At 60.4% G+C, this 12,092-nt stretch overlaps 1 protein-coding gene across 2 annotated transcripts; it reads right to left on the bottom strand.

The window, feature by feature from the left end:
* Window positions 1-1,024: 1,024 nt before the first annotated feature.
* Window positions 1,025-11,314, bottom strand: LOC107518023 (stem-loop binding protein). 2 transcript variants are annotated; one of them, XM_016159326.2, is made up of 8 exons: window positions 11,161-11,314; window positions 10,942-11,058; window positions 8,561-8,665; window positions 6,565-6,624; window positions 6,132-6,269; window positions 5,379-5,528; window positions 4,402-4,483; window positions 1,025-1,927 (listed from the first exon to the last, which is right to left on the bottom strand). In XM_016159326.2, exons 1-8 carry the CDS (start codon window positions 11,217-11,219, stop codon window positions 1,811-1,813), a joined length of 828 nt encoding a protein of 275 aa, XP_016014812.1. In that variant the 5' UTR covers window positions 11,220-11,314; the 3' UTR covers window positions 1,025-1,810. The 2 variants fall into 2 exon arrangements, with proteins under 2 accessions (XP_016014812.1, XP_036083281.1); XM_036227388.1 differs by lacking the exon at window positions 10,942-11,058 and having other exon boundaries at window positions 11,161-11,293.
* Window positions 11,315-12,092: the final 778 nt, after the last annotated feature.

Here is a 12,092-nt window from a genome sequence, read left to right on the forward strand (position 1 = left end):
GTGCTGCTCCTTGCCACTGGACATCCGGCACCATTCCTTCAGCTGTCACCCTTAGCTGCGGTGCTAAGCTTGCCGGACCCAGCGAGGACGCCCACTGCTCCAGCTCCCGAAACCCCGGGGCGTGCCCGCCCTCACCGTCTCCTCCAGGGACCCCGAGGGTCCACCACGCCACGTTCCTCACAACGCCTCGAGTCCCTCCTGTGGTCCTCGCACGTCTGATTCTAGTGGCAGCCCACGCCCCCCCCCCGACTGTCCCTGTGGAAACGCCACCGACGAGACACGTCCCCACCACCTGGCACTACCCACACCCTCTGCCCTCCACTGTCCCTGAACCTCAGCGGTTCTATGGCCTCCCGTCCCCATTACGGCCTGAGTGCGGGCCTGAGCATCCTGTCTCCTGCACGTCCCCAGCTTCTGCTGGACTGTGCCTGACACAAAGTATGGGATCAACACACGTGTTAAATGAACAAGGACGGCCTTCCGCCCTCCCGAAGCCCTGGACAAAGCTGCCAGAGCCCGTCACTTGCTTGAGGCAAGCTCAGCGCTTCTGAGGGAGCACTCTGGGGCGTCTGGCTGTGGGCTGGTGGCAGCAGCCAGGGTCCGAGTATGTGGCTGGGAGATGTGCCATGGGCGGTGCAGCCCACCAAGGACCCAAGTGCGGCGCCCGCTCAGCTCCTGGGGAGACCGCACCGCCCTGGCGTCACCCCCAGCTGCCCAGCAGCACTGCGCCGAGGGTCCCGGCTTCCTCGGTGCGTCTGCCAGGCATGCATGTCCCTCGAGCAGGAGGCCTGGGGTCTGAGGGAAGCGCACACTGAGTGTGCGACTGGGCCCCAGCTCCTGACACAAAACAGGGTCCTCCTCATCAGGCGCAGTGAGGTTAACGAGACCGGCCAGGACACCGCCGCCCGTGCGTCCTCCCTGTCTCCCGCGGGCCCCATGAGGCAGCCAGGTGCTCACCTGCTCTTCCAAACACAGGCACTGCTGTGGTAGCTGGTCTACCTGGCAGTGTCATGAGTCAGTTAAATGAGAGTCTTCACTTTTTATTTTTGCATTGTCATTCCATACAAAAGCAATAGAAACTTAACAGTCTTAACAAGAAGTTTACAATTGAATATTTGAACAGAAAACCTGTATACATTATACATTATCATTTACAGCACTTTTACATGGTGAATTAACTGTGTAAAAAACATCCCTTCCAAACCCCTCTGCTGTCCAGACCGCTGGGCACTACTGGGACAAGACCTGCCCGAGCCACTGATGAGCCGAGACTGGCATTTACATGAAACCTATTAATTCAACAGCTCGATCTAGTATCTGACCATTCAGTGCTCTGTACGAGGAGAAAAGCCACTTTGATGCATTGACAGAAGGCTAGAAATTAAGTTTCCATAAAGATGCTAAAGGCCTCCGACTCTGAGAACACAGATGCCAGGAAAGAAAGCTGCAGCCAGGCCGGTCCTGTGAACACATGGTCAAAGCCGCGCCAGCTGCGTGACAAGTGGCAACCCACTGTCGAAAACGCCACGGGAACAGGCCATGTGCACTTGGCGGTCGGCTTGGAGTTTGTTGCAAGATTGCTCTAAGTTCGATTTTCACTGCACTTAGTTCCATTTACTATTTAAAACATGCAAAATACACTCGCTATACATAAAATTGTTTCTTAAGAAAATAAGGCAAGAAGAACAACTCACCATGAGATAACAAACTATTAACGGACACCACCCCGTTCAAACGCGTGAGCACCCCCGCTGGCCCCCCGCCTGCCCAGGGAGTGACGACGTCCTCTCAGACGCCTCACGCAGCACACTTAGCGCATGGCGGAGAAGTCCTTCAAGGGTTCACTCAAACAAGCTTCCAAGTCAAACTCGTCCTCCGCTTGGCAGTCCACGTGTCTGACTTTGGTGGGTGTGCCAGAGAACATATCCTGGAAAACAGAAGCAGAGGTCAGGGCCAGCTTCTCAGACGAACGGGACTTGCGGCTGGTGGCAGCAAGCACAAGGCCGCCGACCCCACCGAGGGAGTGCGTGCCTGGCCCTCTGCCCCGCGGCACGACAGGCCTGAGACCGCGATCACCAGCTGCGGCCGGGGGACGCTGGAACACGCGCCAGAGCACCCAGAACGGTCAGCGATTAAGACCCAGGGAAACATCGCCAAACTCTAGTGTAGCCGGATGTGTCAAATGACTACCCACCACCCCCCTACCCCCAGATTAGAGACCAGTGGACCCTTGAAGGCCTCTGAGCTGCAGCCGCCCTGCTCAGACGGGAGCCGCAGCGTGGCCTGGGTGCGTGCTGTCACCCCGAGACCTGAGAGGCAGAATGCCACCGAATCGCCGACAGATTTGCCTCAGCTCCAGCCAGGGGCACAGTGTGGAGGGCAGCCCCTCCCCACGCCCACCTCCGAAACTTGTGGGAACCACAGTGGGAGGAACCCAAAGGGCCAGGATGCAGCATTCACAGGGCACTGCACAAACCCACGCACGCTTTTCGCAAGCACAGAGAGTGCCAAAAGCCGGACAGAGCTGGACGCTGGCTGCCAGAACAGGAAGTGACAGCTTAGCAAGTCTCTGAATCATTTTAATGAAGAGGTTTTGCCTTTGTCATTAAAAATGTTTAACTGAAGGGTCATACTTCAAATGCTAGAGTTCACAATTTCGGGCGTTTAAACTAGCTGGAGCCCAATGGTTACACCAACTAAAACCAAAGTTTTAAGTGAACGTTAAGAAAAGTTTTTTATAACGGAGAAGCCTGGTCAGCAGCACCTGAACCACGGCACCCCACCCCACGGTCACAGTCTCTCCCGAGGCGCTACCTGGGTCTGTCCCACAAGGAGCGTGTGACAGCGGCGCCCCCGACCCCCATGAGGAACGCCCTGCTTCACCAGCCTGGACCCTGAGAAAGGTCGAAGTCAGGGGGAAGGCCAGAAAACTACTCTAAGTTAAAGGGAATTTAAGATACCTGGCAATTTAAATGCGCAATCCTTGATTAAATTCCGGCTCAAAAAAGAAGAGCCCCGCGCCACGGTCAGCAGGAGACCAGGAAGCCGGGCGAGCACGCGGCCACACTGCGGTGGTTCTGCCGCCGGCCGGCCGCGAAGCCCGACCCCCTGCCGCCGGCCTGGGTGGCTGAGGACACGAGCTGTCGCCCGGGGGGCCTTATCCTCAGCACCTATCCCGGCCCGGCTCTTCCCTCCGCACACCCAGCCACCTCTGAGCCACCTGTCCTTGGAAGCCCCAGGGACCCGCCAGAGCCCCGGCCTCTCGTCTTCGCGGGCCGGCTCCCCACACGCACCTCCACCCGCCTGGGGGCTGCACGTGGCACGTCCGCAATGTCCCGAGCCAGGACGCGGGCTACTCCTAACCCGAACCAAGGAAGCCACGTGAGACCTTCCTGAGCGTGCTCCGAGCCCTGCCTCCGTGTGGACGCCACACGGCTGGGCTGTCCTAGCGCGAAATACCCTGGTCTCATTCCCCCCAAGATGTCGCCCGTCCTCGGAATCAATCTGTGGCAGCCGCCATGATTCTGCCTTTCCTCCACGTCAGACATTTGTGTAACCTCTAACTTGTCGCAGACTGTCGGTCACAGATAGTGCACGGTTGCAGGTGGCCCTCAAAACCGGGGCCCAGGCCCAGTGTGGGGCTTGTACAGAGCGCGAACCCGTCACAGACTTTTCCTTTTACACTTAACATGCTGGATATTTCCATATGCAAATACTGGGGAGGTCTCCTTTCCGGGAACGAGGGGACCTTTCTCGTCGTGGGCGGCTGCCGTGTGTCGCTCGCACACGTGCAGAGAAGCGTGGACGAGCACCCGGCCGATGACCACAAACTACAGGTGAGGCGCTTCTGTGCGCCGCCCCCCCCCCGCCCTTAATTCCGCCCCCGCCCCGCTTCCACCCCTGACCTCTGGATGCTGCCGTTTCCCTTTTCCTCGAGAACCGGATCTCTGAAGGCGGGGCGCCCCCTCCCACCCGCTCTGGCTGTACCTGGGGCCCCACCTCCACTGGGGCGCGAGCCCCGGCCCTCTGTGTGCAAAGCGGACCCGCTCACCGCTACACTGCGGAGCCGCCCCCTGTACGTTGCTTTTAACTTCTGAATTTCTTTCCTCGAAAACGTGACTTTCTAAAATTAGTGAACGTGGAAAACCCCTTGGCCGGAGGCGCCGCTCGGCTGGGACCACAGGGAAAGGCCTTCGCTCCCGGAGGGAAACGGACGGACCGAACCACAAACCTGCTGAGGCCGCTGACTAGGCACCTGTCACGGCTGGCTCCTGACGGGACCAAGTGAGGGGTGAGGAGCCCCCTCCTTGGAAGCTCCGAAAGCCAACTGCAGCGGAGAGCACTGCCAACGGGGAGCCCCCCGCCACCGCCACGCGGGAGCGACGCGGGACCAGCACTTACGAGGTTTTCCTGGGAGCTGCTCTGGGACCCGGAGCTGCTCTCTGCGGCCTCGGTCTCCATCTCCCCGAGGTCCACGGGGTGTCTGGAAGAGCAAGCAGGCGTGAGCAGACATGTGAGGCAGGAACGGTCTCCACGGCCGTTCCCTAACACCACACCCCCCACAGGACGCTGCCCCTGGGGGACCCCAAGCGCTCAGGGACCCCCATGCGCCAGTCGATCCGGGGGAAAGCTGGCAGAACCCCTGGGCCCCCGAGGAGAAGGGTCGACAGTGAGCCCCACTCTAACGGGACCGACACTGTGAGCTGCCGCTACACGGCTCCGCGGCTTCTTCCCGTTTTCTCCTCGTAAAGAGATTGGGACAAGTGTCACACTAGAAAGAAATCAGTAGGACAACTGCGAAGTCAAATATGCAGAGCCACGTCAGAATCGTTCCAAACACGACAGTTTCTAATAAATTTCCCCAGCACGAAGCAAACACGCCAACGTTAGCGGAACAGGTAAATGTGTCTGCGGGCGGGAGGCTCCGGCTGAGAAGGGCCGAGAAGAGGAACTGCACAGCGGAGGCCACGGCCCCTGACCACGTGGCAAAAGTCGGCCTGTGGCCTCACCGACCAGCCGCAAGTTTAAGACCCGAGGGGAAAGAGAAAAGCCTTCGACTTTTTATTTTCACAACTCAAAATAAATTACTCGACTAATTTTTGCAATGTTTATCTTAAAAGTAACGCAGTTTTAGGTTTGCGCAGCTCCGTTTTTCTAGCTACGAAGGCAACTTGGGTCCGGGAAGCACGCTCCTCCCTCCAGCCGCCCTCCAGAGCCCCCCCAGCTGCGCACACTCGCGCTCAGAAAGCGGACGTGAGCCATGCCCTTCGGCTGCTCTGTTCTCCCCCTGGAACTTCGGGGGGAGGGGGGGCGGGGGCGGCGCTTTGCATCACGATGACCTGCCTGCCACACAAGGCACACAGCTAGTTCAGACATACATTTCTTGGAAATCACATCCTTCTTCAGCTGGAGGATCCCAAAAATGCAGAGCCACCTTCCAGAGTTTGATCTGCTGGTCCCACGACCGTCGGCTGTACTTCTTGAATTTGTTAGGGGTCTTGGGATGAATGCCAGGTTGTCGAAGGTGTCTGCAGGAGAGGGACATCACCCTAGCACACACCACGCACGTCTGCGCAGCCTCAAGATCGACCGCCCTGAGATCACCATTATCTACCAAGCACAGATCCACCGACAGTCCGCAGATGGGCACGGCGCCGGGGGCGGGGGAAGCCTGCTGGCCTCACTGCTCCCCTGCGACCCGTCCTGCGACGTGCCACGCTACCTACAGCCTCCTGTCTCCTCGTGCGGGGAGGTGGGGTGGGCAAGGGCATGCGGCCTGGACCACACGGGGCACTGCACATTTTTGTCCCCAGTCAGGTCTTTACAATCTACCAGTCAAAACCGCGCTTTCCCCATCGTGTATTTTAATAAACTTTGCACTTAGAGGACTGCTGAGTCCTGAAAAAGGAAATGTCATCCAACATTCTAAACAGTGAAAGTGTTATTTTTTAAATCTTCCTGTCCTCGATTCTTTAGTCACCAAGCCATTCTTATTTCTACAAGCGCCTGAAAGTCACTAATAGTTCTTAGAGATGTGACCTATTTCTAGAATCAGGTCTGCCGTCTAAGCAGCCCTTCGGACCGCACTGTTCCTGTGACCGGATGGGCACGTCCCGGAGGGGCGAGACGACCTCGGGACTTCTTTGATGTAGCGGTCGTAGGCGAGGGTGTTCTTCCCGTAGCTGATCTGCTTCTGCCTCCTCATCAGGACGCTCTCGTCCGTCTCCAAGTCGGCGGGCACTGCGGACGCGGACTCCTTCGAGTCAGAACTGAAGAAAACAAAATCAACTACAGAACGAGCCTCGTGGCTAAGACCACTGTGTGGGAAAACAGACACACGAGACCAAGGGCTTCTGTCCTCTGGGATCCAAACCCTGCCCACCCCGGGCGGGCTGGGAACCTTGCTACGGGTCGGGGAGCTTAGTGCCCGACAGACACACGGTCTCAGTGAGCAACGGACTAATCCACAGCGCTAGCGAGACAACCGGCATCGCACCCACAACTTTTTTCATTAATAAATTACAGGTCTATCAAATCAGAAAAGAAACATTTACGTGGCATTACCTTCCCGATGATGATTTTCTCTCTCTTCCAAAGTCGTTTATGAGAAGTTTTCTTTTATATCTGGGAGCAAAACAAATGTTGCTGTTTTTAAAAAGATATAAAAGTTATTGCCTGCAGAACTAAAAGGCAACGCGGGACGCAGAGCGCTCTTCCTGAGCGGGGTCGGGGTGAAAGCAGGTCGTTTCTCTTACTTTCAAGCTCCCTCAGGCGCCTTCTCCATAAGACGAAGGGCACTCTGCTCAGGGCACCGCGCTGAGCTGTGTCCCCGGGCCGCGCTGCTTATAACAAAGGTTTCTCTAGGCCAAAGAAACCCCACAGCCCAGCTCCAAATCCAGCAGCAAGGTCCGGGCCTAGACATCTACATCCCCAAACTCTGTCGCCTTAAAACAAACCCAGGCTAAAATAAAGGTTTATCTCTCATACCACAATTAGCAACTAAGGGACCGCGTGCCCGCCCTGCTCTCTGGTCTCGGCAGAGACTGGCCACCAGCCCTCACCGGGGACTTTGCGAGCCACCTGCTTCCTGTCACCGCCACGACCAAGACCCCGCGAAGGGATGCCGCGGAGAGGAGCGTAACGCAGGAACACAGACGAGGAACCGCCTCTGCTGTTCACACGAGAGTTGGGATGTTGGCAGTCACTGCATCTCCTTCCAAAATCTAAATGCTCGCCCCCACCCCAGGTTTGCCGTGGCGTCCCGCGTAGCCTCCGACACCAGGAGGTGGCGAACTAATTCATCCCCCGTGTGTCCAGGACACCGATTACGCAGCACGCTGTGATCAGCGGGACTAGTCTCTCAATCCATTTTCTGTAAGACTTCTTCCTGGAGCACGGCAGACTGCCATCATCGGCCCCCCAGCAGGTCACACCACCTGGTCCCTCAGAAAGGGTGTGGTCAGCACAGTGGCCCCAAACAGAGCAGGCCCGTCTGGCAAAGGAGGACAATTTCAGAGATGGGCCTTTGGGACAGCTGAGGAACAAAGAGGGGTCCACCGGCAGGCAGGAGGGCTGAGACAGACAGGGTCTCCCTGCACAGCACAAGGGTGGCGGATGGTCCCCGGCAAGGGGTGGCGGGGGGCGGCACACAGGTATGGGGCAGGAGTTGGTGTAAGCCTTGAGGGCATAAGAGAGAAACCGCACAGATCCGGTCGAAGACTCCAACTTCATGGATGACCAAATCAAGACTAATCTGAGTAGACGGCTCACTCAAAGCACGGGCCACGCGTCTGCCAACCCCGCACAGGCTGCACGCCCCGCACACCTTCTGACGCCTCGAAGAAACAAAGTGGCCCCTGGACGGGCACGACCCACCCGGCGTGTGCCACCCCTTTCCAAAGGGGGCAGCAACAAACCCCGGCCAGCGCGGCGGCGGGTGGCAGGCTGGCCGGCCTCCCCACGACACCCGGGACACTCCGTCATCGGAATGAAGACCCAACGGACTCTCAGTTCAACATACTTCGACTAACTCTGAGCCAAGCCACCACATTTGAACCCGAGTCCCTCCAGCTGGGCGGGCTGGGTGGCACACACCTGGGGCAGCAAGGCCCGCACCACCAGGGAGGGTGACAGGCAGCTGATGCACACACGGCTCTGGGAACAACTGCACGGGGTTCACAGCCTCCAGGTTAGGGGCCTCTCCCTGTGCCCTGTCCATTTCCAGGTGTCACCTGAGCCAGGTGTCGGTCAGGAGTGCACTCCCTATGTGGAGAGAACATGTCCGCGGCTCAGCCAGGCGCGGTGCCGAGTGTGCCGGGTGAGAGCAAATTGCGGGGGTCAGTATTGCCTGCTATTCAGCAGGCCGCCCCCAACGCGGGGAAGCAGGCCCGGCACACGCCCTCGACGCGGCAAGCACCCTCACCCGGAGCGCTGGAGCCACAGCGGACCCCAGCCGCAGGCCTGCAGCCTGGCTCGCGTGAACCACCGCCCCAAGCACACCCCAAACTTGACGTGGCGTCACAGCAGCAGGGACCCCGTTCCGAGCGGCCCGGACGCCTACCTGGCGATCTCCTTGTTCACGCGGCTCCGCATCTCGTCCTCCTCCACCGCACTCGCCCAGTCTGCACACCGGGAGCGGGGCTTTGGGCCCTCGGGTGTCGTGAAGCTGCAATTGGGAGAAGGCACACTTGGACCCTGGCGCTGGCGCGGTGTCCTCGCACCCTGGACCTCGGCAAGTGCGCAGAGCTGGTCTGGAGGGTGCCTCAGGGGTGGGCCAGGTCGGCCCTGCCCCGTAACCTCCTGGCTCAGAGCCTGGGCAGCTCACTGACAGCCCATCCAGGCTTCGCTCAGTAAGCTTCTCCGTGCACCCAGCACGTGACAGCGCGGGCAAAACCACGGGGACAAAGTCCACCGCGGGGAAAGGCAGATAAAGCACAACAGCCATCGTCGGCTCTGAGAAACGGGTCTAATACGACTTGCTCTGTTATTTGCAAAACGAGGGGCGATTTTTCTTTTTCAGGACTTTAAAAGATTTCAAATACACTGAATGCTAAGCAGAGTGACTGGCGCACTAAAAGGCACCTAACAGACTATGGCTACTGGTCACTCTTAGATGCACACAATTAATGACTCAGAACACGGCACGTGTAATCAAAACCAATGGTGTAAGACTATGGCGGAGGTCCTGCTGTATCAGGACTTAGACTACTGGCGCAGGCACCCTAGGGTCGGGTTCAACTTAATCTGGCTCAGCCCCACCTAGAACTCGAGGAGACCTTCAGCCGGGACCAGGTGACGTGACACAAAGCTTGATGCAAAGGACTCTGGCAGTTAGAATTATTGGTGCGTCTGCACTTCTCAGATTAGATGCGAACGTACACTTTTACACTTCCTCAATTCTCTGTCGGCCATTACTGCTGTATCGAAACTAGACAGCTGTCAGCTGCGGCTGTAAGCACCCTTATACATTCCCGCTGCGGACCAGCGGCATGCTTGGAAGGCACAACTGCAATAAAAGATTAGTCCCCTTGTGTTACTACCATTTCTCCCCATAGTTACGCCACCCAGAAACTCAGGCTGGATTTCTAAGAGTCACCTCTAGTCTAGAAAGGGCTGGTAGGATGTAAAACGAGCCTCCACTCCAGGCACCACAGGGCGCTGCGGGGATGCGCAGGGCGGGCCCACCGAGGCAGAGGAATGAGGAGCGGCCGGTGAGCTAGGGGGTACCGTGTGAGCGTAAAGCCTTCCAAGGCAACGTCGGGGCTCCCCATTTTCCCTTCAGCTACGTGGGAGCCCACGGCAGGCTTCAGAGTGAGATCTCGACAGCAGGTTCGGTTACCCTCTGCACACCTGCCCTCCTCTAGTGCCTGCCCTCAAAGTCACGCACGCGCGCTAACAGCTCCCATGTGTGCCTAACTCGAGTGGCCTCCCCTCCAGTGTCTTAGATCCCATTACTGTCCCAACCCCACCTTGCTCATCGGAGACACAGCTGAGCCTAACCCTGATCCTCCCCGTGCCACGGCTGCCCCACCTTGTCCTCTTCATCTTGACAAACAGCCCCACAATCCACCAAGTCACCTGCCCCCCACTCATCAGTAAGTATCCCGAGTCCTGCCTTAAAGAGTGCATCCTGAGCCACGTTTCCTACATCTCTGCTCAACCCTCACCACCCACCTTCACCTGAGCTTGGCAACGGCCAGCCCCGCCATCCTCTAGTCAGTTCTCGAACAGGCCAAACCGTCCCTACCTGAGGGTCTTGCTTGGCACATGGGTCCCCAGAGGGATGACGTCCCATTTCGTCCTAGTCACCACCCAAGGCATCACCTGGCCCCAGGCTCTGAACAGCGATGCTGGCCTTTGCCACCCACCCCCGCGCTGAAATTCCCACTCTAATCTCCTGACCCGCCCACGGCAGGGCACAGGAACAACAAAAACAGCGATCCTGGCGTCCCGACCTCTGCGGCACACCGCCCTGCCTGAGAACCTCAAAAAAACATGCAAACGTTGCTGCCCCGGAGGACAGACCTGGAGTGTCCGGATGGGGCCTAACTCGTCCCGGTCTGCACGAAATGACACACAAATCTGAACGGTCTGCACCTGGCAGCCGCTCCGGCGCCTCCGGTTAGACACCTAACGTCGGAACTGCCTCTCACCAGGGCGACCCTGACTAGCCTCGGCTGTCACTGTCCTTGGGACATAATGGGGCTCGCTGGCTGAGGTCCCATTTTGTTGACACCTATCCCTGGGGCACCTCGCAGGATCTTCGGGTCCTTGGAAGTCATGCTGACCCGCGAGCACCTTCGCCAGTGGGGCTGGTGACTCACGGGCGCCCCAGCGAGCCCAGGCCGCCGCCCGCCCCGGCGGCCCCGCAGAGGAGCCCCGGGCGCCGCCTGCGTCCCCTGCCCCGCGGCGAGCGGCCCCGAGCACGCGCGCCGGGCCCACCTGTCGGGTCTGCGGTTGCCCGGCGGCTTCGCGGGGCCCTCGGCGTCCTCGGCCGTCCTGCGCCTGCCGTCAGCTCTGCGCTTGCGCCCGAGGCTCCATCTCGCGGGGGACGGCGGGCTGCGGAGAGCCGCGTCAGGCGGGCCGGGCGGGCCGCGACCCTCGCCCCGGGCCCCGGCCCCCCGGCCCGCCCGGAACGCCCGCGGCGCGCGGCCCGCTCACCTGGCGTCGCGGTCGCAGCGGCTCCCGTCCCGGGGGGGGCTTCGCGGGCGGCAGGCCATGTCCAGCGCAGCGGCCCGCGCGTCCTCTCGGCGGCGCTGACAGACTGCGCGCCCCCGCCCCCAACCGCCTTTATCCGCCGCCGCCCCGCCCCGCGCCGCTCCCGCGCCCGGCCGGGCGAGACCACCGGGCCCCGCGCGCGGGGGGGGGACGCGCTCGGCCGAGCACGCCGCGCAGGCGGCCCGGGACCGGCGCGGGCGCGCAGCCGCCGCCCGGAGGCTGCCGGCTGCGGGCGGGCCGCCGCCGTGGGCTCGCCCGCGGGCAGGCCCGGGATCGAGGTGGCCCCGGGCACCGCGGAGCCCGCGGCCCCTCGGGTGCGCGTTGGACGCGCCTTCGCGGGCGCGGGGAGGGGCCCTGGCGGGAGATCCGGCCGCGCGCTGCGCGGGCGCCGGGCGGGGGCCCCGCGGCACGTCCCGGCTGCTCGGCCCTCCGATTGGTCCCGGCCCGGGAGGGGCGGCCTCCGATTGGTGGCCCGGCGGCCACCGTCTGCGCGCTGGCGGGAACAGGAACCCGGAAGCAGCGGCAGCCTGCAGCCGTCGCTGGTCTGTGGCAGCGGGTTTCCCGCGACGGTCACCCGGGGCCCATGGCGTCACGCCTCCTCGCCCTGCGCGGCTCCCTTCGGCCGCTTTCAGTGCCGCCCCGCGGAGCCTTGGGCCGGTCTCCGTGCTGCTACATGCTGACACACGTGTGCACAAGGACAGTGATGAGAAGGCCCCAGGCGGAAAGAAAACCATTCAGGACGCAGGAAACCAGAGTTCGGCCACCTTTTGCGTCTCTAGGGGTTCTGTGTACCTCTTCCCCGAAAATGTTTGGGTCCCAGCAGCGATGAGAGCAGCAAGAACGTTGCCCACCTGAGAGCCTGGGCAGCAGGGCCT

Source organism: Rousettus aegyptiacus, unplaced genomic scaffold (assembly GCF_014176215.1).
Source record: "Rousettus aegyptiacus isolate mRouAeg1 unplaced genomic scaffold, mRouAeg1.p scaffold_m13_p_10, whole genome shotgun sequence".
NCBI classification, from domain to species: domain Eukaryota; kingdom Metazoa; phylum Chordata; class Mammalia; order Chiroptera; family Pteropodidae; genus Rousettus; species Rousettus aegyptiacus.

Bases quoted from the DNA above. Each gene is read 5' to 3' on its own strand.
- LOC107518023 (XM_016159326.2), bottom strand. From the start codon at position 11,219: ATGGCCTGCCGCCCGCGAAGCCCCCCCCGGGACGGGAGCCGCTGCGAC. The intron at 6,270-6,564 runs GTAATGCCACGT...TGTTTTCTTCAG, and splicing joins AGAAAATCATCATCGGGAAG to TTCTGACTCGAAGGAGTCCG. The intron at 4,484-5,378 runs GTATGTCTGAAC...TTGCTCTTCCAG, and splicing joins GGATGTGATTTCCAAGAAAT to ACACCCCGTGGACCTCGGGG.